Here is a 22,494-nt window from a genome sequence, read left to right as displayed (position 1 = left end):
TCTTTTGCATCCTCTTCCCCTCTGTGGGGCTCTGGTAATCGTGATGGACCAGTGCAATTAAATTTATTCCATACACCACTGCTTTCCCTGACAAACTGACACCTCTCTTTTCTGCTGTTCTTACCTGTTGACTGGCATTAAGCAAAGTCAGCCGGGAGCCAGGATTGCAGTGGAGTGTGACATTCATCTGTGGAGATGACTGAGCATGGCAAGTCCTGGATGCTTTCTTCTCTAAAGCTGGCTGTGCAATGTGGGAAAAAAAATAAATCTGTGATGTTGTGATGAGATGAAGATGTTCAGGAGGGTTGTAAGAAATTTCTCCTATTGCAATTTGATTGTTATTGCGTTTAAATGTAACATTTTCCTTAATTGATGAGATGCCCAGGCCAGGATCCTGCCAGCACACAGTTTCTCTGCATGCAGTTGCTCTCAGCAAACTGGCATGCAGTCAATAGGAATCCCTCTGAATTTACTGCTGTCTGTTGACATCTCACTCTGTTACAGGCAAGTATTTAATCAAAGTTTATTGTCATTCTTTTCTGAGATTTAAGTGGGACGTAAAATTTTACGATACATATAGTATTTTAGATGACAGCTTCATTATTTCCACTGAATAATTTGAAATGCTACAAGGAGAAATATTGATGGCGAACTGGTAATTGTCATTAAATATGCAGCATTTTTGCAGCAGTCACTTGTGCAAAAAATAAATTTTCTGAACTTCTAGGTAGCAGTGCAGAACGGTCTGAAATGCAATTCCTTTGTCTTGGGCCTTTTCCCATCATGGAGGTCACTTGAGGCTCCAAACATGTTCAGACATGAAAACTTCAAAGTGACTTTGCAATTTTTCTTTCTAAAAAATGAGCATGGTATCATATTATTGAATGTCAAAAGGAGAACACTTGGTTTGTTATTGAGTTGATCTTTTGGTTCCTGCTGCCTGATGGGATTTTTATTTTTGCTGCCTTAGTTGTCTCCTGTCCAGTGGACATTCCCTTTTTCCTGAGCCAGGAGGGATATCTTTTGCAGGAGTAATTAAAATCTGTGTCATGGGAGGTGGACATAACAGGTCAGTGGGAAGAATGAGACAGTGCACCAGAGCTGCAAGGCAGGGTGTAAAACAGACAGGTGCAGTTTATTATTGGAATGATTCCAAACAAAACATTCCTGTTGGTTCAGTGCCTCGCAGTGGAGTGCATTACTCAGGACTGTGGGAGTGGCTTCTCCTTCTGGAATGCAAAAGACAATGAAAAAAAAAATTAAGTTTCTGGAAAAAAGCCAAGCTCTTCAGTTCAAGGAGGGTTTTAGGTCATTCCTTATTTTGTTTCTCTTGTTGGGAAGAATTTATTTTGCTTTTAGGTGAATGAAAAATTCTGCTCAGGACGGTGCTTCTCTTGTTAAAGAATTCAAGTGAGAGACCAGTACTTTAGGTCTTTGTTAGCATTTGTGAGCAGCTTTGTTAGCAAATATATTTACAAAAATGCTATGCTTGTCTTCTCTTTTGTAATTATTATGCCTCGACATAAAAGAAAATGGATTAAATGTTTCCTGTAAAATGCTATCTGTTTGGTATATCTTGAGTATTCAGCTTTATAATCACTAAACTATTCAAGTACAAGGCAATCAATTTAAAAAAATGCCATTAGAGTTGGTCAGGATGTTTGCAATAAAGCATTTTGAATAGAAAACTGTAACATTTTTCTTAACTACAGCTTCTTTTAAGAAAGCAAGCGTTCAGTGAGGCTGAGAACAATCACTGTTTAAGGCATGAAAAAAAGAGCACGTGAGGGGGATCAGCTGGCTCCGAGGATGCTGCTGTTTCAGTTCTTATTCCTCAGGCAGATCAGAAGCTGGATTGTGTGGGTTGGGCTCTCAGGTGATGCTGTCTGGTTGAGCTCTTGCTCTCAGCTGGTGCTGGCCAGCACCCACAGCTGCTTTTCCACTGGGCACCCTCCAGCCTGGGTTTTGTGATCCAGGTGCAGGACCCAGCTCTTGGCCTTGCCAAACCTCACACAGCTGCCTCAGCCTTGGATCCAGCCTGTCCAGACCCCCCTGCAGAGCCTTCCTGCCCTCCAGCAGATCCACACTCCTGCCCACCTTGATGTTGTCCCTGAACTTGCTGGGAGTTCCCTCAATCCCCTGGTCCAGATCATCAGTAAGGATGTTAAACAGGGCTGGGCCCTGGGGAGCACCACTGGGGACAGCCCCAGCTGGATGTAACTCCAGGCACCACCACTCCCTGGGACTGGGTGTCAGACAAGCTTTTACCCAGCAAACGGCACCAGTCCAAGCCATAAGCAGCCAATTTCTCCCGGAAAATGCTGTGGAAAGTGCTGTCAAAGGCTTTGATAAAGTCCAGAAAGACTAAAGATAGATAGATCCATAGCTGTTCCCTCATCCACTAAGTGGGTCACCTTGTCATAGAAGGAGAACAGGTTGGTTAAGCAGGATCTGCTTTTCCTATTGCATGGCTGGGCATGATTCCCTGGTTGTGCCATAGATGCTGTGTGATAGCAGTCAAGATGGTCTACTCCATCACCTTCCCTGGTACTGAGGTCAAGCTGCAGGCCTAAAGTTCCCTGGGTCCTTTTTCCAGCTCTTATTGCAGCTGAGTGTCACGTTTCCAGCCCCCAGTCACCTCTGGGACTTCCCTGGATAGCCAGGACTTCTGGTCAGGGATGGAGAGTGGTGTGGTGAGCTCTTCTGCCAGCTCCCTCAGTCCATTTGGGTGGATCTCCCATCTGGCCTCATAGAACACACTTGTGCATGTAAAGATCATGGAAAGGTCTAGAAAGATTATTCAGCCATACGTGAGATAAGAATTACACTTGCAAGGTACTGAGTGGACAGTTTGATAGCTCCTGAGAATTTAATATTCCTTTAAATCTGCGACAATGCATAAAGCACACTTCAGCTATGTCCTGTTCTAGTATTTTTTCATGGAAAATTAAAGATTATTGCCTCCCTTTGTAGTATACAGTAGTTTTCTGAGAATTCTCTGCCAGGCAGCTGGTACAGAAGAAATTCCCCTTCTGCAGTAATAGAAGGCAGTGATTAAACCTGAACACAGCAAATGGAGCTATAAAGTAAATCAAAGTGAGTGTTGAATTGTGCCTTCATGCACCCGGTGGTAAACTCCTCCTAACAAAGCACAAAGCTTCCTTTCTTTGCCCAGGAACTGTGAATTGCAGCCTCTGTTTGCAGTGTTGCTGTCACCTGCTGTAAATCCAGTCTGAAAAGAAATTGTGGAAGGAAGAAGTTGAAAGTGTATTTGTTCCCCTTCCCCACAGGGTGGTCACCCCACAATATGTGACATGTTAGCTTATGGGTGGAAAAAGCCACCTCAAAGGGGCCCCGAGTGTTTTAAATCATCTTCTGAGAGAAGTGGTTTGAGTTTTTTAAAGTCTGATTAAATCAGTGGAAAGGCTTTCTTGGCTTTTAACACGTGATGCTTAGATCTGTAGCACAGTCTGATTGGTGGAAAATAAAATGGCTAAATTCAGAATTTGGTTAAGATCATGGCACTTTCTGGCCATAAAGTCCTGATGTAGATACCCTGAGCTGTGGATGGAGGGATGGCGCTCATGCTTTCAGGGCCAATGTCCCACCTCATCCCATCTGGTTCTGAAGCCTGTCCCTGGCTGTCCTGTCAGTGATGGGAGAGGAGGACAGGTGTTTCACCCTGTTTCACCAAAGCAGGTAATCTCTGGATGCTGCTGCACCACTGACTCCTGAACCAGCCTGCCCTGGCTGCCTTGCTGCCCTACAGACAAGCTGTCAAACCTTAGCAGGGATTTTGGTGCTTAGGTGACTTGGGAAGACAGCTGGAATAAGCCTAACAGGTTTATTTGCTGTTTTCACATTGGTTTTTTTCTGAAGGTAGTTTTCAGCATTAGGTGAGCATCCAAAGCAGCAGTGGTGATACAGAGGCTGCTCAAAGTGGATTCAGCTCGGTTTTCCTTGGGATGCCAATTGCAGCACCGATGGATGAGGGCTCTGTGTAGGGGGGTGGCACACTGAGCCTTCCAGGTGAGCAGAAAGGAAAGGGAGCATAAAACCAAAGTATTTTTAACCATATCTTGCAGTCTGATTGCCTGCTGGATCTGCTGTTCCTTCTCATAATACGCTTGAAAAGTTTTATCTGTGCCTCGAGGGTGATGAGCCTGTCTTCATTTAGGGATGCAACTGCAGATAATAGCACTGTGCTCTTGACAGCTTTATGTGCTCACAGCCTGCCTCTCTTATTTACTCACTTGTAGATGTGGGCTCTTGTAAAAGCAGCTCAGTTTTCTCCCCTCCCAGTTATAATTGCTTCCTGGGCTGCCTTGTTACAGAGCCGGTTCCTGGAGCGTGAGGTGAGAGAGGCACTTTCTGCCAATATAATTTTTTTTTTTTAAATGTATAATTAAGGCTGGATAGTCATTATGTTTTTTTTCCCTAGGTTCATAATTAAAGAAACCTTGAAGGAGGGGTTTGTAACTAATATAAGGGCAAAAGAGGAGGTAACATGTGATGGGACCCTTTTGTTTATAAACAGTTGAGCTTCTAGAAACTTCAGATGTAGCTGAAGTTTCTTGAGGATCCAGAAGTGCTAAGTAATTGAACAATTTAGCAAAGTCAGTCGTGACTGTTTGTCACTTAAAACACATTTTTAAGACATTGGGTGTAATTCAGTACTAAAAGAGTTATATTTTATGATTTTTTTACAAAAAACAATAGTTCCCTGTGTTGTATTCCACATGGCATCCCTCATGTGCCTCCTTTTGGTGCTCATTCTGGCAATGATTCTTTTGGTTGGCAGGTTTTCCTGACTGTCCTTGTTGAAAGGGCTTTTGGAAAGATGCTTCTCATCAGAACATCTGCTTTGGTCCAGGTCTCTTGGTTCATCTGCAGCAGAATGGATGGTGGTGACCCAATATATTCATAATTTTAGATCTCTTAATTTTGGGTGAGAGGCAAGAGTCAGAAATAAGAGTGGCTCATTTTGGTCAGGCTGAAGGGGAAGGATCAAAACTACTCTGGCCTACAGGAAAAAGTAATCTGACTTTTGGGGACCTGCACAATTTGTACTGTGGAAAATAAATTCTGGAGGTAGGGGTTGCTAGAAAATGTGGGGCAATTATCATTAGTTCTGTTGAGATAATTTCATCAATAGAAAGCTGTAATATCTCATTCCTTTTTCTTACCTCCTTCAGAGAGTGGACTGCAGCCAAGATGTCACACACTGAGCTTGAAACACATTTTTTTCTTTGCTTTCCTGAATAAATTTTTAAGATAATTGTTCAAGTATTACGCTTTGCAGCCTGAAGCCTCACCCCATGCTGTTCTGTAGCATATTCCTCCACGGGCAGGTGGACATGTGACATCAAGTCCGTCTGTTTGGAGCAGGCTGTGGGTATTGAACCAGGCTGTGCCTCCCTCCATGTCTGTCTTGTTTGATTTGCTCCAGGTGAAGAAGTTCCACATCACCTCTGCTCAGAGCTTCCCCATCCCGAGGTGGTGGCTTGTGAAGTCCCTTGTGCCAGGGACTGTGTGCTCAGCGAGTGGTCCCCGTGGTCCCCCTGCTCCCACTCCTGCTCCAGCAGAAATGCCGAGGGCACTCAGAGCAGGAGCAGGTCCATCGTGGCCCTTCCAGCCGAGGGTGAGTGCTGAACTTCTCTGGATAATCACTGTTCCTTTAATGCTTTCACTTCCTTTCCTGAGCCAAGAGCTAATCCCAGTTCCTCAGGAATCAGGGATAATGCTGAATGCTTGTCTCTGCAGAGAGACTAAGAGGTCTTGATGGGCTGGAGTTCATGTGTCAATTGGAGAAATTCTGTCACAGCTGAAAACTATTTACTTCAGCCTCTGAAGTGCTGTCTGTTGAGGGCCTGTCTGGGTGTGAATTTGGTTCTGGAGAGCTTCATTCTCTACCAGTAAAATTGCTGCATGACAGAGTTGTCATGCAAGTGTCTTTATATGGGAACGTATCAGTAATGATTTAAAAGCAGTGAGCTGTGAAAAATGAGAAAATGGAAAAGGATCTTGCTTATTTATTTTTTTTTTTTAATATAACACCTGGAAAGTGTTGACCTGCTTGTTGTAGTAAGTAAATAGCTCTTGATAAATACCTGTCATTTCTTCTTGCTCTTCATGGACGTATAATGTATCAGGTTTTTTGCATATTAACATCAGTGATACAGCTATTTAAACAAACCTTTTTGTATTAGAAGTGTAGTCTTCTAATTCAGTTACACATATGGTAATTAATTTATGTGCTGGTTTATCACACAGGATTTGGAAGGTCTTGGATCAAGTGAATAAAAATTCATAGAACGTGAAGAGGTCCAACAGACTAAAGCCTTGTTGACATAAAATACTTGCTAGTGCCAAAACTTGGTGCAGTTAATGCAGCAGCAAAACACTTTTAGATGCAAATCTAGTCCAGGACAAGTTCTGTTAAATGCTATTTTGTAAATTATAATTAAAGCCACCCACTGTTTCTGGACTAATGTAAGGACTTGATCTTGCAAACCCCTACTCATGGGAAAGGTCTGTATTCACATAAACATCCTCATAAGCACTTGTGAAGAAAATTGTGACCCTTCAGGATGAAAATAATTGTTGATTGAATGATAATAACTACTACTAAAAAAGTCTGAGATAGAGAATAATTTAAATGAAAATACAGTTGGTCTTATATTTTCCATGGATATAATGAATCCAAATAACAGGTAAAACATGGTAAAACGAGAGTGAAATGGTGAAGAAGTGAATTCTGGAAGTACAGAAGCACAATCATCTTAGCCTGAAAGGCACTAGCCTAAAAATGGTGTATTCAGAATACTTGAAGTTTCTCTGAATTGAATACTTGAAGTTTCTGAGGAAGGAATAATTAACTATTAAAATCAAACTCCCTGATTTTTCTGTGCATCTTTAGCAATGGTGTTATGATTTCCTGTGCAGAGTGCACATCTATGTTCAGATAGTGACTGAGATTTGGTAGAGTGGAAGTGGAGTTAATACCATTATCACTGCAATGTTAAGGCAATTTTGAATTACCTGCTTTCTCTACCTTTTTCATACCCAGCTCACACCTGACTTCTACAGAGCTCTGGTACCTTTGCAAGGCCGATTTTGTTTGTCCTCTGTCATTGGAGGAACTGTCAGCTGTGGCTCTACTGTTGAAGGACTTATGGAAATTTTGGGTCATTTTCTCCAAGCTCTTTACCTGCTCCCTGAATATGATATCCAGGAAGCTGTTGATGAAACCTGTGGGACTGGATTTCAATCAGGTTTTAAAGGATAATTCTTGACACAGCAAGTCTGAAACTTGGTACAAGAGGATATAATGGAGCAGACACTCCCAGCAGGTGTAAAATGAATTATAGGAGCTGCTGAACATCATAAATAATCTTTAAATGGCCACTGGAATGGCCAGGCAAGGGCATGTTGTCCTGCTTTCTTTGCACAAAAGTTATCAATGAAATGCAGAAAGTGGCCAGACTCTTGTGCTCTTTACAAAAATGGCATCTCCTGCTTGCAGTGTTGCAGGCAAGTTTGGATAAGACATTTTTTTATATGCTAAGTTAAATTAGCCTTGTTTAAGAGAGCTTTGTTAGCATATTGTAACTAACATAATATTAAAAAAAAAGCCACCCTAATTTTTCTCTGGGAAGTTCAAAATTTGAGCTGGAAATGTTCTTTAGTTTTGCTTTTTTTTTTTCTTACAAATGGATCAGGCATTTTGCCATTTGCTTGTTACAATTTTTTATTTTTAAGATGTGTTTCAAACACACAAGAAAAAAAACTGGTTTGTGTTTTTTCTGCCAAGTCAGATTCTTCAGGAAATAAGCTACCTGGGACATTTTCTACTTCATCATCATTCTAAACATTTCTGAGACTGAGCTCTGTGTGGAACAGTCCATTTTCATGAAAAGATGAATGGTAATGTGACATGATTATCCAGTAGGTGAGGCAGTTTGTCTCTTTTTCTTTTCTCACAGCTGTTCATTGTGGCCATTTGGGGCCTTGCCTTTTTTCAGGAAGGTCAGTCCTGCAAGGCAATAGGCATCCCTTTGGCATCCCTTCATCTCCTGTTGATTTTGGTAGGGTGTAAATCTGCTCTGAACCTTGTGGTATCTGTCCCCAGCACTTCAGCTCTTTCAAAACCTCCAGCACTTTGGCTGTGTCCCAAGTTGGCTGGGCCCTCCCTACTGGAGGAGAATGATTTTGATTTTGGTAATTTTTTCCTCTTTCTTCCTAAAGTGACAATGCTTACTGTTAAATTTCACTGCATTACTCCATAGCTTTTGAGCTAGGAGCATCTGCTTTTATGGATAAATTCAGGCTGCTGGCTGGAGTGTTAGAGCTTTTGGGGAGGCTCCTCAAACTCCTCAACTTTAGGGCTTTGTTACCAATTGCTGACAAAGTGCAGCAGTTTGGCAAAACCTTTGGACATGAGTTTGAAGGATGGTTCTTCGAAGAAGTGAAGGCTTCATGCTCAAAATGTGTCTTTAAAGTTTTCTCCTTCCTTGATTTGCAGATGTGGGTTTAATTTGATGCATCCTGCTGTCATTACAGTTCAGCTTCCTCGGCTGCTCAAATCCTTAAGGCAACACGTGAATAGAGTCCAAATATGAGAGAGAGAGATGTTCCTTCTTGGGACATTAGCAAGGAGAATGAACATAAAAATAATGCTTAATTCGTCTTTAAACCTGATTGCATGTTTGCTGAGTGATACTGGCATTTAAATGGAATTAACTTGGCTGTGTGTAGGAGTTATTGATAAAGTAACTCAGAAATACACTTTGCCTGTTTTTGTTTCCATTATGCATTGGAATACAATTTTATGCAAGGCCAGTTTAATGAGGAAACAATATTTTAGAAGGTTGTTATTGCAGCCATAAAGGTCAACAGCTTTATTTAAGCTTTATTTATTTATTTACTTTTTTCCGGCGGGGGGGGGGCGGGAAGAGAAGGTATTGTGCAAACCTGACTTTTTAAGAACATGAAATGAGGATGTGGTGTTCTCTTGACCCTTTGCAGGTGGAAAGGGCTGTCCCCCTGAGCGAGCCCTGCGGGAGCAGCGTGCCTGCAACGAGCACCCGTGTGTGCATTTCTTCTGGGACGTGTCCCCCTGGAGCTCCTGCTCCGAGGACGTGCTGGGCACTGCCCTCAACGCCACCTCCAGCTGGAGCGGGGAGCCCGCCTGTGGGGTGGGCATCCAGACCAGGAGAGTCTTCTGCAGGAAGAGCAGCTCTGGCCAGGTCACTCCCAAAAGGTACTTAAACAGAGCTTGCTAGTGTTTGTTTATAATATACATGATGTATAAAGGCATTTTCAGCAAGTGTGTGGACTCTGCAGCGTTGAAATAATTTCATTTTAGGACTAACTCTCCAGGTACTACTCCATCACTGTTTTAACAGTGATGTAAACAAACCAAATATCCCGCCCATTATAACTTTCCATGTAAATCCAGGAAAAAAAGCATACTTTCAGCGGTGGAGATTTTTTGCTGTAGCTCATCTGCTACTCTAATTTACAGTTTTCTGCAAATATTTTCCCTGAAGGACAGGTGTGAAGAAAATATGAAATACATTTGAATATAATGTTCAGCAACTCCTTATTAGTAGTGCTCTAATCAAATAGAAAAAGTAAATAGATTTTGCATTATATTTACACTCCAATAAGGCAGTACCATATGTGTGATGTATATTGTTCACTTGGTTTATATATCTTCCATAATGTGATAGCAACACAGCAAAATTACGTATTCTGCAGTAGAAATACCCCAAATTTTGCTTTGCTTTACTAAATGAGGAAAATAAGTAGCACAGATGTTTTACTTAATATCGAAAAATCAAGACGTTGCTAATTATTTTTGCACCATTAATGAGTCTAGAGACTTAGAACTGAGTTTCCTTTCCTTTCCTGTTGTAACTCTCAAAACAATGCTGTTTGTGTAAGCAGACTGTGCTGATTTCAGTGAAGTTAATTAACATTCTTGAGGTTAATGGGGTTAATTAAATAAAAGGAAAGAAATCTGGTATTCCTGTATGTCTCAAATGCATTGATAAGCTTGAACTTTACCTAATTAAACATATTGTTTATAGAGTTACGTAATGCCTAAAATAATAGTTTGCCTCCTCCACTCTTGAGGTGGTGTAAGAGGAAATGGAACTGAAGGGAGTGAGTAAACACTTAAGTAGCTGAATCATGGTTGTAACATTTTTTTTCTTGTATGGATTAATTGCACATTCCCCCTTCAAATGGGATCATTTTGGGTTGTATGCATTACCAAGTATTGTTGAGTGAACTTTTTAATAGACATTTATAAGGAGTAAGAAAAAGTAATTCCCTTCCTGTTCACCCACTTGATCTGCAAGATCTGACAGATCCCATAAAATTGTCCCTTTTCTGCTCTTCAAGTCTTCATATATTTACTGTGTCTGCAACTTTTATTAGAATGTGTATGACATGTTTTCCATGTAGGAGTTAAAATGAATGAAGAAAATCACAGAGCTCTTTTTACTGTATTGCACTTGAAACTATTTTTGTGTTCCTTGGAGGTTAAAAGTTGAGGAATATGTCATCAGCCCTTACAGACAGGTGGTTTGAAGGCTGTTGCATGTTGTGCTAAAACAGGACTACTTTAAAAACATAACTACTCACTTTCTTTGGTAATAAATATATCTTTTTTTACTGCCATGAGCTTTGTGGTTTTGATGTCACAGACAGAGCTACATTTAGCCTGTAGTCATCTAGCCAAGCTCCCCATTTTTAAAAACAATTATTTTTTTTTAAATTCTTGAAACATAATAAACTCAGCTGAGTTGCATGAGTGAAAAGAAAAATAAGGCTTGCTCTGGCCAGGAGTGGTGTCTTTGATATGGCAGTGTGCTCACAGCCCTGTGAAAGTCTCAGGAATGAATCTTTCTCCGTATTTTTAAGTTTTTATTGTGTTTTATCTGCAGGTGTCCGGAGTCCATCCGGCCCGAGGCGGTGCGGCCGTGTCTCCTGCCCTGCAGGAAGGACTGTGTTGTGACCCTGTTCAGTGAGTGGACACCCTGCCCCACAGCCTGTCAGCCTGGTAAGTCCTAAAGAAGTCAAAACTTGGGGGGAAAATTAGAGCATTGGCCTAGAAACATGTGGCAGATGAAGTTCACACCAGTCTAGTAACTTTTAGGGCATTCATCTCTGTGAATTTTGGACCTGAGGACCTTGGACCTTGACTTTTGAGTTGGCGTTCACGGTGGGATCCTTGTGAGCAGCTTTGGAGATGTGAATTCTCTTTGCCTGGAAAAAATTCCTTCTGAGTTTCTGCCTTCAGAGTCACAGCTCCAAGGCCCCTGTGCTGTGTGGCTTCACATGGAATTGCACATTGCATATTGCAATTACATATCAAATGTAATTTTCTCAACCAATCTGCATGTATATACAGGGGTGTGCAAGTACCCCCTGTGCTTTGTTGTTTCTCAAGGGCCAAACATCTTTGATCTTGTTGGTTAACTTTGAGGCACAATGAGTGTTCAACAAAGTTTCTTTATAATCATCTAATGTTGGGTTTTCTGACGAATTTGTTTCATTAATTGTTCAGATGAAAGTCTGCTCAGTTATCAGAATGCTTCATTATTGTTGGTAGTTTCCTTGCCCTTCAAAGATTATCAGCGGATGCTTTAGCATAGTCCTTGTTATATTTTACAGGAAAATGAGTTGCTTTCTAAAACAGTGAATCCTGTTTTAATTAGCAATTTATTTTTAGACTTTAAATGAGCTGCCTATGAAGTAGTAGAATAAATTACCTGGTAAATTACTTTGTTTATTAAATAATAGTCTACAATTAAAATGAGAAGAAATTAATTATTTAACCTCCTTGGCAGTGTTATCATTTTAATATAATTCTAAATTAAAACTTCTTAGATGAGGGAGTTTGTTTTTTGCTAAATCTGTTATTGATATGGCTGCATTGCAAGATTTTTTTTTTAATTTGCATTGTGCAATTAAAACCTCAGCATTATAATGAAATTTGAAAGCCACTATACATACATGAGTTGTTAGGGGTGTTGTGGTTTTTTTATAGAAAAGTTGTATTTAATGAAAGCAATATACAGATGGTGAATTACTAATCAGATCAAGCAGGAACAGGTATTGCCTGGCAGATTTAAAATTAATTGTGTACCAGCATAAGATCAGAACTTAGACAAACATGGAATCACTAAATCACCTTTACACAGAACTTTACCAGTTGAGCTGTTTGTAGTTTATCTGAGGAAATACATCCAAGTTTACCATCTCACAATAAAAAAGCTGACATTTTCCCTACATTTAAATGTCATCAGACAACCGTCTGTCCTCTGGCAGAAGATTATCTGCTGCCTCAGGAGTGCAGACAGCACTGAACTCAGGGCAGTAACAGATGGGTGGACAACATAATTCACAAAGGAAGTGCCACTGAGTCCCAGCACCTGGTGGGGAGGCAGGAGCAGGGAGCTTGTTGCAAGTTATTGATTCTCTGCCATTTGAGATACTTACAGGTGGCAACTGTCTACTGCAATCTGTCTGTTTTACCTGGGCTTTGAGGATGGATTGAAAAAAGAATCAAAGCAATAGGGTGGTTTCAGGATATGAAGTGGTTTGAATGAGCAGCAGGTGGATTTTCCTCTGTCATTTGCTTTCCCTGGGGTGAAGGTGGCCTGGAGAGGTAACTGCTTTCAGCATGGATGAGGTACTCCCTGGTCTGTCAGCATGGATTTAAAACAGGGAGATTAAAAAAAGCAAACAACTAACAATAAATAACATTTTTCATCTTCCTTCTGAAAATAGATGGTACCTGTAAGTACCTCTTCTCTTCTGGGCATTGGCTGTCCAGGAGGAAGGTTAGAAATTTCAGTTACTTAATTCTCTAAACAAGTTTACATGAAATGTTAGATAGTAACTGCCCTATTTTTCCCCATGCCTTAAATCAGATTTGAAATGAGATGGATTAAAAGTGAATAAAATGCATGGCGTGCCACAATAAGAAATTCCAACAACCTCTGCCTTGTGTCAGAGAGTCCATGATCTGCCACTTCCAATCCTCATAAACACAAAACCAGAACTGGTCAAAGTGAAAGACTTAAGAGCTCTTATGTCTACAAAGGTGTTGGAGATGACACTGGTTTTGTTGACTAAAATCCCAGAAAATCTCAGAAATTTTGTCCATTTTTTTTGTGTGAGCGGAATCTTGTGATGACCGGACTCTGGCTTTCCATCTGCTCAGGATCAGAAGCTGGATGTTTCCTGGGGAAGCTGGACCTGGTACAGCACATGTTCCAGGAGTGAAAATGGATTTTGTACCTCACCTGAGAATGGTGGTGCAGCTCTGTGAGCCCTGGGGGTGACAGAGGAAGGAAGGATGCAGGATTCAGGCAGGAGTAAGAGTGGGTTGGTAGGAGTTGTGTGGCTCTGTAAAGGAGGAGAATGGAGACTGGTGGCACAAGAGAGGAAAGTGGAAGCAGAGTTAAGACATCCCTGAAATTCTCAAACAGCATTATCTGAGTTGCAAAGTCAAGGACAGAGAAGTTAAGATGGTCCTAAGATCTTGAGGCTTGACTTTTTTTCAGGAGGGCAAACAGTCATAGCCATGCTGGAAATCAGTTTGGCTTTAAAAGGACAGACCTCCATAGTGCTAGTACTCTGGAAAAATCAGGCAGTTTTAACTGAAATATAGAAATTATGCTCATTAACATTTATAAGGAATGCTATAGAAAAGCCAGTGTGGAAATTCAATTTTGAAAATGGGGTTTTAGTAAGGTGCAATAAATGTTGAGGATAATTTAGTTTCTTGAGGTGGAGAAAATGACTGTGGGAAGCTCATTTAGATTTGGTACTGATTAATAGGAAGGAAATGGGTAAGATTCAAATGGTGGTAGATAATTTGAATGAAAATCATCACAAAGTGATAGAGTTCATGATTCTTGGAAAGGAAGGATGGCAATATCAACAAGACATTAGAAAAAAAAAAATAGACTTCAACAAACTGCAGAAATTGGTATCTACTCCTCTTGGAACTTGTTCTATGCAGACAGAAGTACAGAAGACCTGGAAGCTCCAAGAGAGCTTCTCCAAGGCGCTGTAGCCCTCCTGGACTGTAATTCCTATTCTGAAACTGTGCTAACAGCAAGCCAGTAGCACTGGGAGCAAGGCATGTGTAGGTCTGTATGTGATTTGCAAGTTCCAGGTTCAAACCATCAAGAGGAGCACCACACACATCTAGAGAAGCTCTTTTTTGTCTTACTATCAGAGCTGTTCAGGATCTTGTTTCCTTTTGGATTCTCATTTTGTTTCACAATAGATTAGAATCAAGAATGCAAACTAAGCTGGAGGATATTAGACAGTGAAAATTGCATAAATGGATTAAAAATAAAAGGGAACTGAATGAAATGTACATTCTGAGAAATGGGGGAAGTACAACATGGGGAATGTGCAGTTGTTGCCATTGTTTCCTGTCTGCAGCCAGGAGAAAAGGAATGTTTCCAATGAGTAGCTGTTCCCATGTCGTTGGGGTTGTGTGAATAAGAAGGAAGTAGTAAAGTAATGCCAGAGCATCACCTGACTCTCTCATGGGTGAGAAATTAAGTCTTAAAAAACTAAAACTCAGTAATAACAAGGCAGACCAAACCAAAAGTCTCCCTCTCACCTCTGCTCCTCCAAAAAGAAAGGTCAAGAAAATTGTAGATTACTCACCCTAGCTTTGTTATGTAGAAAGCCACAAGAGCAAGTTATTACTCAAGATATAAACATTTCAAGAATCAGGTTGTAATAAACTGGCCAGTAAGGATTTATTGAGCACAAATTGTGCCCAATAAATATAATCTCTTCTTTTTTTGACAGAGTAGTTGTTCTAATTAAGGGAAGTGGTAGATTTTTGACACATTAAACTTTTATCAGGAAGCTGAGGAACAGTGGCTTAAATTAAATCACTCTTAAATGGGTACTCAGCTGCTTGAAAAATCTCACAGTGGATATCACAGTGAAAATAGTCTGTGTCCTTTACTGCCTGTTGTAGTGTATTGATACATACTGATGAGATCCTGTGAGTCCCAGCTTTCCTGGTCTGACTCTGTGTGTCACATGCTCTGCTCCCTAAATAGTCTTTGTGGCCTCAGGCACCTCTGGAGATGCAATGGACTACAAAATGAATGGAAGTCAGCAGTTAGAAATGCTGAAACTCACACCAGGCTTGTCAAATTCCAGGCATGTTGGTCGTGAGACCCCTGAGGGGTCACTGCACTGCGCCCTGGGGAGGCTGCAGGTCCTTGGGCACAGTGTGAAAGTGAGCAATGAGAGGAATTGAATTGGACCTACAAAGCTGGGTTTGCTTAGTTTAGAGAGGGGAACACTTAGAATGGATGCAGGCCCTTGCAATTTTGTAAATGTTATGCATTAGGTGACAGGGATAAACTCTTTTCTTCATGTAGTGGACAGAAGATAAAAAAGTTTCATTTCCAGGAGTGATGGTGTGGGCTGGGTTTTAAGAACAGGCTCTTTGTGAGGCTTTACAGGCAGCAGATCAGGCTGTGAAAGGAGACTGTGGAAGCTGTAGAGCTGCCTCAGGTACGGCTGTGAAAGCAGCAGGAGAGGATCTCTCTGGATGTGCTTTTCCTGCACCAGGGCAGCAGCTGTGCTGAGCAGCCTCCTGCCAGTGCAGTGTCCCTTGCAGGGATCTCACAGGGGTGGCACGTGTGCCAGTGGAAGCTTGTATGACTTGGTATTTTTAAAGTCAACTTTTTTCTTGGATCTGTGCTTGTTCTTTGTGTTCATGATGTGACTTCTAAGTTTTCCTTCTATTCTACTACATTGTAATTTTGCTGCTGCAACTTTGCTCTTATTCTGAGCTGGAAAAGTAATACTCATAGTGGTCTTATTGGCCCACTATGCTTTCCTCTTTCAGACATATTTGTTGAAGTCCATTATTTAAAGCTTTTTACATGGTCTGTAACATCCATTAAGGAGTTCTCATGAGATCCCTTTTTACTTCTCTAGCACCTGTTTTTGAAGTGTGAGTACAGTACCCAGAGAATGCCATATGCACTGGTTAAACCAGCTCTCAGTTTGCTCTTACCACTTACACAGCCAAGAATTGTGCTTTCTTTAGCTGGAGAGACAAATAGATAAATCTTGTTCTTGTCTTTCCTGCTGCATTCTGTGCATGGATTTTGTGAACTGTGTTTCTAGATGGATTGGTCTTGCATCAACTCAGGTTAAGTAGGGAGTTAGCCTCTGTTGGTTGCAATGGTTTTCCTATCAGGAAGTTATCATCTCTGATTTCTAGAGCCATAAAGATGGGTTACTGGTAGCAGCCTGAGACCCCCAGAATGTGTTCTCAGAAAGAAAACCTTCCTTTATGACAGTTTGTTTCTTTGGCTTTTATTCTTTTTCCAGTTAAGGTGTTTATTTTCTTATTTATTTATGGTCTTACTTGATTTGGTGTTCTGTTAAACAGATGCTTTTTGATGCATTTCTTAAGCAGTTGATTTATCATCCTTCCAGCTGCTGTCCTGCTGAACTACTGATAATTTTAAAGGGAAAAATGTTAGAATGCTCATAGTTTCAAAATATAAATGAAACACAGAGCATGTTTCTAACCAAGGCAGCTAAATCATTAACTGTGTCTGAAAGACAACTTGTTTTTTTTTTTTTTTTTTTTTTTGTTTTTGCTTTACAGGCAATGCCACTGCAGTTAGGCAGTCCCGGTACAGGATTATCCTTCAGGATTCTGCCAATGGGGGACAGCCATGTCCAGACACCTTGTATGAGGAAAGAGAATGTGAAGATGTTCCCATCTGTCCAGTGTATAGGTAAAAGCTGTTAGCTTGGAATCTGTCTCTAGTGGGTGTCTCCTTCTCCAGAAATGACTCTTGTCCTGCACAATTTTCACCATAAAATAACACAATTTTGGAAAATGCAGAGTTCAAAACAAATAGTGTACCTTGCAAAATGTGTAAAAGTAGAGCTCAAGCTGGAGATTTCAGTAGATCTGGCATCATCAGAACAAGCACCTACAGACACAGCTCCTAGAAATAGTAACCTCAGGTTTGATCTGTGTAAGGAAGCTGTTACTGGGAACTCCCCCCTCATTGTATCTAAAAATCAATGTAAGCTATTTTGGGACCACAAACCCTAGAGTGCCTGAATCATAATTGCATGGTTATTGCAGAAACTCTTGTCTTTTCCCCTGGTACTCTCACTCCAGTGAATAGTACACACTTAAAAAGTTCTAATTAGACAAATAATACTATAGAGCAGTTACTCACTGCTCTTCATTAAGATTCTGTGGTCCATCTGTTGTGCAGTATTAGTAAATAGAAAAGCCATTATATCTTTGCATATGAATCTCCAGCCTGCACATCCCATGGAAGATGGTCCTGGAGCAGAGTGTGGAGCTGAAGGCAGTGCCAGGCAGGGGACAAAATGCTCTCCTCTGCCTGATGCCATGGCTGTGAGCGTGGAAAGCAGACTGGGAGCAACATCAGCTGTATGAGAGCAGGAGGAGAGCCTGGTGACAAAGCCCACTGGAGCTATTTCCTGTGTGTGTTACCTAACTTTGAAACATGCCCTGCAAGATGAGAAAGGGGAACCTTGTTGGACAAGGATGTGACTTCCTAGAAGGTGAACCTGGCATCTGAAATCCAGTTCCCAGTGCTTGTGTCAGGAGTAATTACAGCTTTGTGACTCCAAATGATTGGTAACTGGAGTTTGTGCTGAGATTTGTTCCCTGTTTTCCAGTTTGAAGCACTTCATTGTTGGCTGTTCTGCTGCAGGTGGAAGAGCCACCGCTGGAGCCCCTGTGTGCTGGTGCCAGCCTCGGTGCGCCAGGGCCCGCCGGGGCAGAGCGAGGCGTGCGGGCACGGCCTGCAGTCCAGGGGTAAGAGTCTCCATCCTGCCCCCAGAGCTAAAGGTGCTGCACTTGGCTTTTAAGTCTTTGCTCTTTTGCAGTAGGTAATTTGAAAACTAACTGAACTACTTTACTCTTCTGGTTCAGGGCAAATCTGGGAGAGAATTTTTAAAGGTGCTCCTCTAGGAAAGCAGATTCAATTGGCCCCTCCCTGCGACTGGTCTAGGAGAAAATGCTTCTTTGGAGAAAAATGGAAAAAACCTGTTTATTAAACAATAAAACCTAATCAATATTAATCAATATAACCCTTTGCTGCTCCGAAAGAGATGACAAACTGAGAAAGTCCCCTAAGCTCACTCAGTCTCTGATCAGTCCCTCAGGCGCTGGAAATGTCGCAGGCCAGGCCCGGCCCGGTGGCCTCAGGTGGAGCTGCTGGTGCTCTGCTGTGTGTTCAGTCCAGAGCAGCTTTAAACAGGTCCAAGGAAAAGGGAAAAAGGAAAAAAACACAGTCTAGGGAACTTCTTTGCCTCAGCTAGCTAAACTAACTAACAGCAAAGGAGAGCTCTGTCCTGCTGTCTGTCCATCCACAGACAACACAGTCAGGAGCAGGAATGTGGAGGAGTGAGTGCAGTGTCTGAAAACAAACTGCAGCTTCTTCTCTGCCCCCTTCACTCTCTGGAACACATCTTAAAGGTGCAAAACTTATTATTCAGCATAAACAGAACATGACAATTGGGTATAAAAGCATCATATAGTCAACCTAGGACATTTACAAAATAAAGTGTTGGGAACTGCTTCCTTTATAGAGTTGTTCTGCTGTTCTGGGCATTAAAGTACCACTAACACAATAGCTTGGAGTATAGGAGGAGATCTGTGCTTGATGTTCAAATATCTTAACCTGCTTTTCTGCCTAAAGCTGAAGTGTGTGAGCTTTAAATGAATTATCTATAGGCCTTTATGAAGTAATCCATTCTTTGTGCTAAAAATGGAAAGGATAATTTCCTCATTATTTTGAATTTTACTAATGATTTGCCTACGGCCTGATTTTCATTAAGACTGTTGAAGAAATTCAGCATGGGTAAAGGTTTTGGGCTCCTGCCCTTAGCATAATTAAGCACTTAGAAATTAGTGGTCCCATTGTCTGAACAGAAGTGTTGAGAAGAATGTTCAGAGTATGCATCAGTCTGTAGTGGTGCCTGCAGATGGCTGGAGATGTGGTTGTTATCAGTCTCCTGGAAAATACAGTGAAACCTTTAACAAAAGATTATTTTTATTGAAAAAAAATTGCCATACAGGTATGCTAACTGAGGAAACTTGACATAATAATTTACTCCTTCACAAAGGTAGAAGCTATTCTTTAAAGATGAAATGAATTTCTTATATAATTTGGAAACAAAGGAAAAGAAAGAAAAGCCCTGACAGTATGTGGGATGTATCTGGAAGAAGAAATGTGTTTTAAACTAAAACTCAAAGGAGTAAATATCTTTAACTAGGTTTTGACCACAAGCCTTTCCACAAGGTTTTCGAATCTGTAAATTGTATTGTTCAGTCTGTGTGGAGGGATGGTAATCTTGATGTTCTAGTAGGTGCATGAACTTTGTGTTAATCTTACTCTGACAGAATTAGAAGTATAATAGAAGAGTATCACACTTACTTTTACTGTATGGAGAGCCCTCCAGTAATTACCTAGGCTATGTGCTGTTCTTGGGTAATTGTGAAAAAATCTGCCTGGGTGAATTTAAGCAAAAATAGTTTCAGTGCCACGTTCACTTTTTTGTAATTAACTGTGGCTTTTGTAACAGCTTCGGTTTTCATAATTACATATAGTGATAGAACCACTCTTCTGGGTATTATTATAGATGAGTGAGGTCTCAGGAAAAGGAGATCTCAGATGAAACCAATGGAAGAAGATTTTTAAAGATATTTTGTATGAACAGGAGGAGTGATCTCCACAGAAAAGGCAGCTGAAACCCAGCTGCTAACTCTGACCATACTGTGTCTGGAAAAGAAGCTGCTGGGTTTTCAGCAGTTCTGTATCTTATCTGTAGAAGTGTTTAGTAAGGGAAAATTTCATAAAGATTTTGTTAATACCTCTCCTTGCTGGTACTTGAGCTCCTCAGGAGTGTGCAGAGGTGCTCTGTGTTGTCAGGGAGCAGTCCTTTAGGCGGGGGAGATGTTTGCTTGTACGCCTTGCAAGGGCTCTTCAGCTTGTAAACCTCAACCCTGGAGGACTTCTGATCCTGTCATTCTTCACTGGAAGGGGGTTTTGGACATATTTTTGAATTACCATGTGAGGTGAGGCTGGGGATTTGGGTTTATTCAGCCTGAAGGAGAGTCTAGTGTGGAGTTCACAGGTGAGATGGAACCACACTTACCAGAGATGCACAGTGGATTAACAGAAGACAAGTCACAGACTGGAGTGAGAGAAACTCCCAGGTTGCCCAGAGAGACTGTAGATAGCTTGGAGATAATGAACACTTAGCAAAAAAAGGTCTTGAGCAGCCCTTTCTAACTTGGAGATTGACCCTGCTTGGAGCAGGCACTGGATCCTCAGAGGCCCCTTCTGTCCGAAATTTCCTTGTATGATACTGTGAGTCTGTGGGTGTTTTCAGGGGTATCTGGGCCATCACTGGAAGAATCCCAGGTGTAAGAGATAATTGCTGCCTTCCTGCAATATTCAGGCATCCTGTGAATGAGCTTGCATTCGAGGTATCACCACCACTCCACACAGTAATTGCATTACATAAAGTACAGCATCTCTAGCCAGTAGGTGCTTCTTCTCCAAAGAGTATTCATATGAATTTGGCTGGTTCCTTTTTTGCTGTGTGACAGCAATTACCCTTTTACTTCTGAAGATAATCAGTCTCACTGTTCCTTGGAGCATCCATTTTTAAATTTTTTTTCTCTCCATACCCTGACTGTCATATAAAAAAGAGGATTTTAGTTTTCAGTGATTGTCATATCTAGCCAATTATATAAGAACGTTGAATTCATATAAATTACTTCTAAAAAAAAAAAAAAGTATGTGTTTATGTGTACCTATTTAGGACAATTACTGTACTGATGGAAAATGAGGTTTGAAATGACTTTCAAGCTCTGTTCTTTCTCTTGGCTAGATTCTGAGATAGATACTTAGAGATCCTGTTCCATGAGCATTTTCACTGAAATTGCATGTAAACGTACTGCATAATATGCAGGAGATATCAGAGTTTGTCTGTGAATAATAAGCAGAATAGCCAAGGAGATGACAGCTGTCTGAAGCTGCAGTTTTTTATGGTTTTATCTTGGAAAGATATTACGCTAATTACAATAGCCTTTCATTTTTTATGTCAGCTTCAATGGACTAACTTATTCAGCAAGCAGTGCCACAGGAAAGAGAAAGGTAGCCTTTAAAACTAATAAATATAGTTGTTATTTAAACTTAGTTGAGGCATGATTGGCAAAAAGCCCCCAAGACAGGGCACTCAAATAAAACAGGGTGAGGATGTTGCTTGACAGTTACATAAGACAACATTACTATCAGTAAATGAGGATCTCTGCAAGCTTTTGTGTTGCTGTACAGCTGTCATTTGCCTCCACCAGGGACTAATTTACTAGGAGATGTCAAGATTGTGAGGAAAGGTCCCACACAGGGGTGAGGATAATCCCAAGCAGAAATACAGGCTGGGTGAAGCATGGAGTGAGAGCAGCCCTGGGAGGAAGGACTTGGGAGTGTTGATTGATGAGAAGCTCAGAGATGGCAATGTGCGCCTGAAACCCAGACACCCAGTCTTGTCCTGGGCTGCATCCAAAGCAGTGTGGGCAGCAGATGAGGGAGGGGATTTTGCCCCTCTGCCCCACTCTGAGACCCCACTTGGAGCTCTGCTTCCAGCTCTGGGGTCCTTACATGAGAAGGATGTGGACCTGCTGGAGCAGATCCAGGGGAAATCACAGAGATGCTCAGAAGACTCAAGAATCTCTGCTAGAAGGCAGGCTGGGGTTGGTCAGCCTGGAGAAGAGAAAGCTCCAGGGAGATGTTGGAGTCCCTTACAGTGCCCTAAAGGGGCTTCAAGAGAGCTGGAGAGGGTGTGGAGTGATAGGGCAAGAGGGAGTGGTTTTAAACTGACAAAAAGTAGAGCTGGAAGAAAGTCTTACCTTTGAGAGTGGTTGGGCCCTGGCACAGGATGCCCAGAGAATTGGATGCCTCCATCTCTGAAGTGTTCAGAGATCAACCCTGGAATAGTGGAACGTGTCCTTGCCCGTGGCAGAGGTGGAACGAGATGAGCTGGATGGTTTCCAATTCAGACCATTCCATGGTTTCATGAGAATTGCTGCTTCTTCAGGTGCTGTTTGGTGACTTTACCTTGTTTTGGATATTTGTGATGGAGGATCCTTCAGGAATGACCTCTCCTTTCAGTGCTGACATGAAGAGCTACCTGGGACACACAGTTTTTTGGGGAAAAATGTGTTTGCTGATTACAAGGGATTGTTCAGGTTTAATTAGTGGATGGAAAGCCTGTTTCAAGCAAGTGTCTTTGAAGGTTGCTTCAAACGCCATTGGTGATGTAAACAGACATGTATTAAAGACCAGACAGGTCTAATGAGACTCTGCTTTAAAAACTGGTCCTGGAAATACACTGACAACATGATTATGAAAA

At 41.4% G+C, this 22,494-nt stretch overlaps 1 protein-coding gene across 5 annotated transcripts in view; it reads left to right on the top strand.

The window, feature by feature from the left end:
* Positions 1-22,494, top strand: part of THSD7B (thrombospondin type 1 domain containing 7B) — a 299,016-nt gene that overhangs the window by 156,903 nt on the left and 119,619 nt on the right. For all 5 annotated transcript variants that reach the window (XM_074547892.1, XM_074547895.1, XM_074547893.1 and 2 more), the window contains 5 exons: positions 5,450-5,641; positions 9,028-9,262; positions 10,956-11,071; positions 16,688-16,820; positions 17,784-17,887. In XM_074547892.1, the coding sequence (XP_074403993.1) occupies positions 5,450-5,641; positions 9,028-9,262; positions 10,956-11,071; positions 16,688-16,820; positions 17,784-17,887 (780 nt within the window). The remainder of the gene's footprint in view (positions 1-5,449; positions 5,642-9,027; positions 9,263-10,955; positions 11,072-16,687; positions 16,821-17,783; positions 17,888-22,494) is intronic.

This window comes from Zonotrichia albicollis, chromosome 10 (genome assembly GCF_047830755.1).
Source record: "Zonotrichia albicollis isolate bZonAlb1 chromosome 10, bZonAlb1.hap1, whole genome shotgun sequence".
Lineage (NCBI taxonomy): Eukaryota > Metazoa > Chordata > Aves > Passeriformes > Passerellidae > Zonotrichia > Zonotrichia albicollis.
The sequence above is the reverse complement of the archived record's forward strand: the minus strand, read 5'-3'. Positions and strand labels throughout refer to the sequence as shown.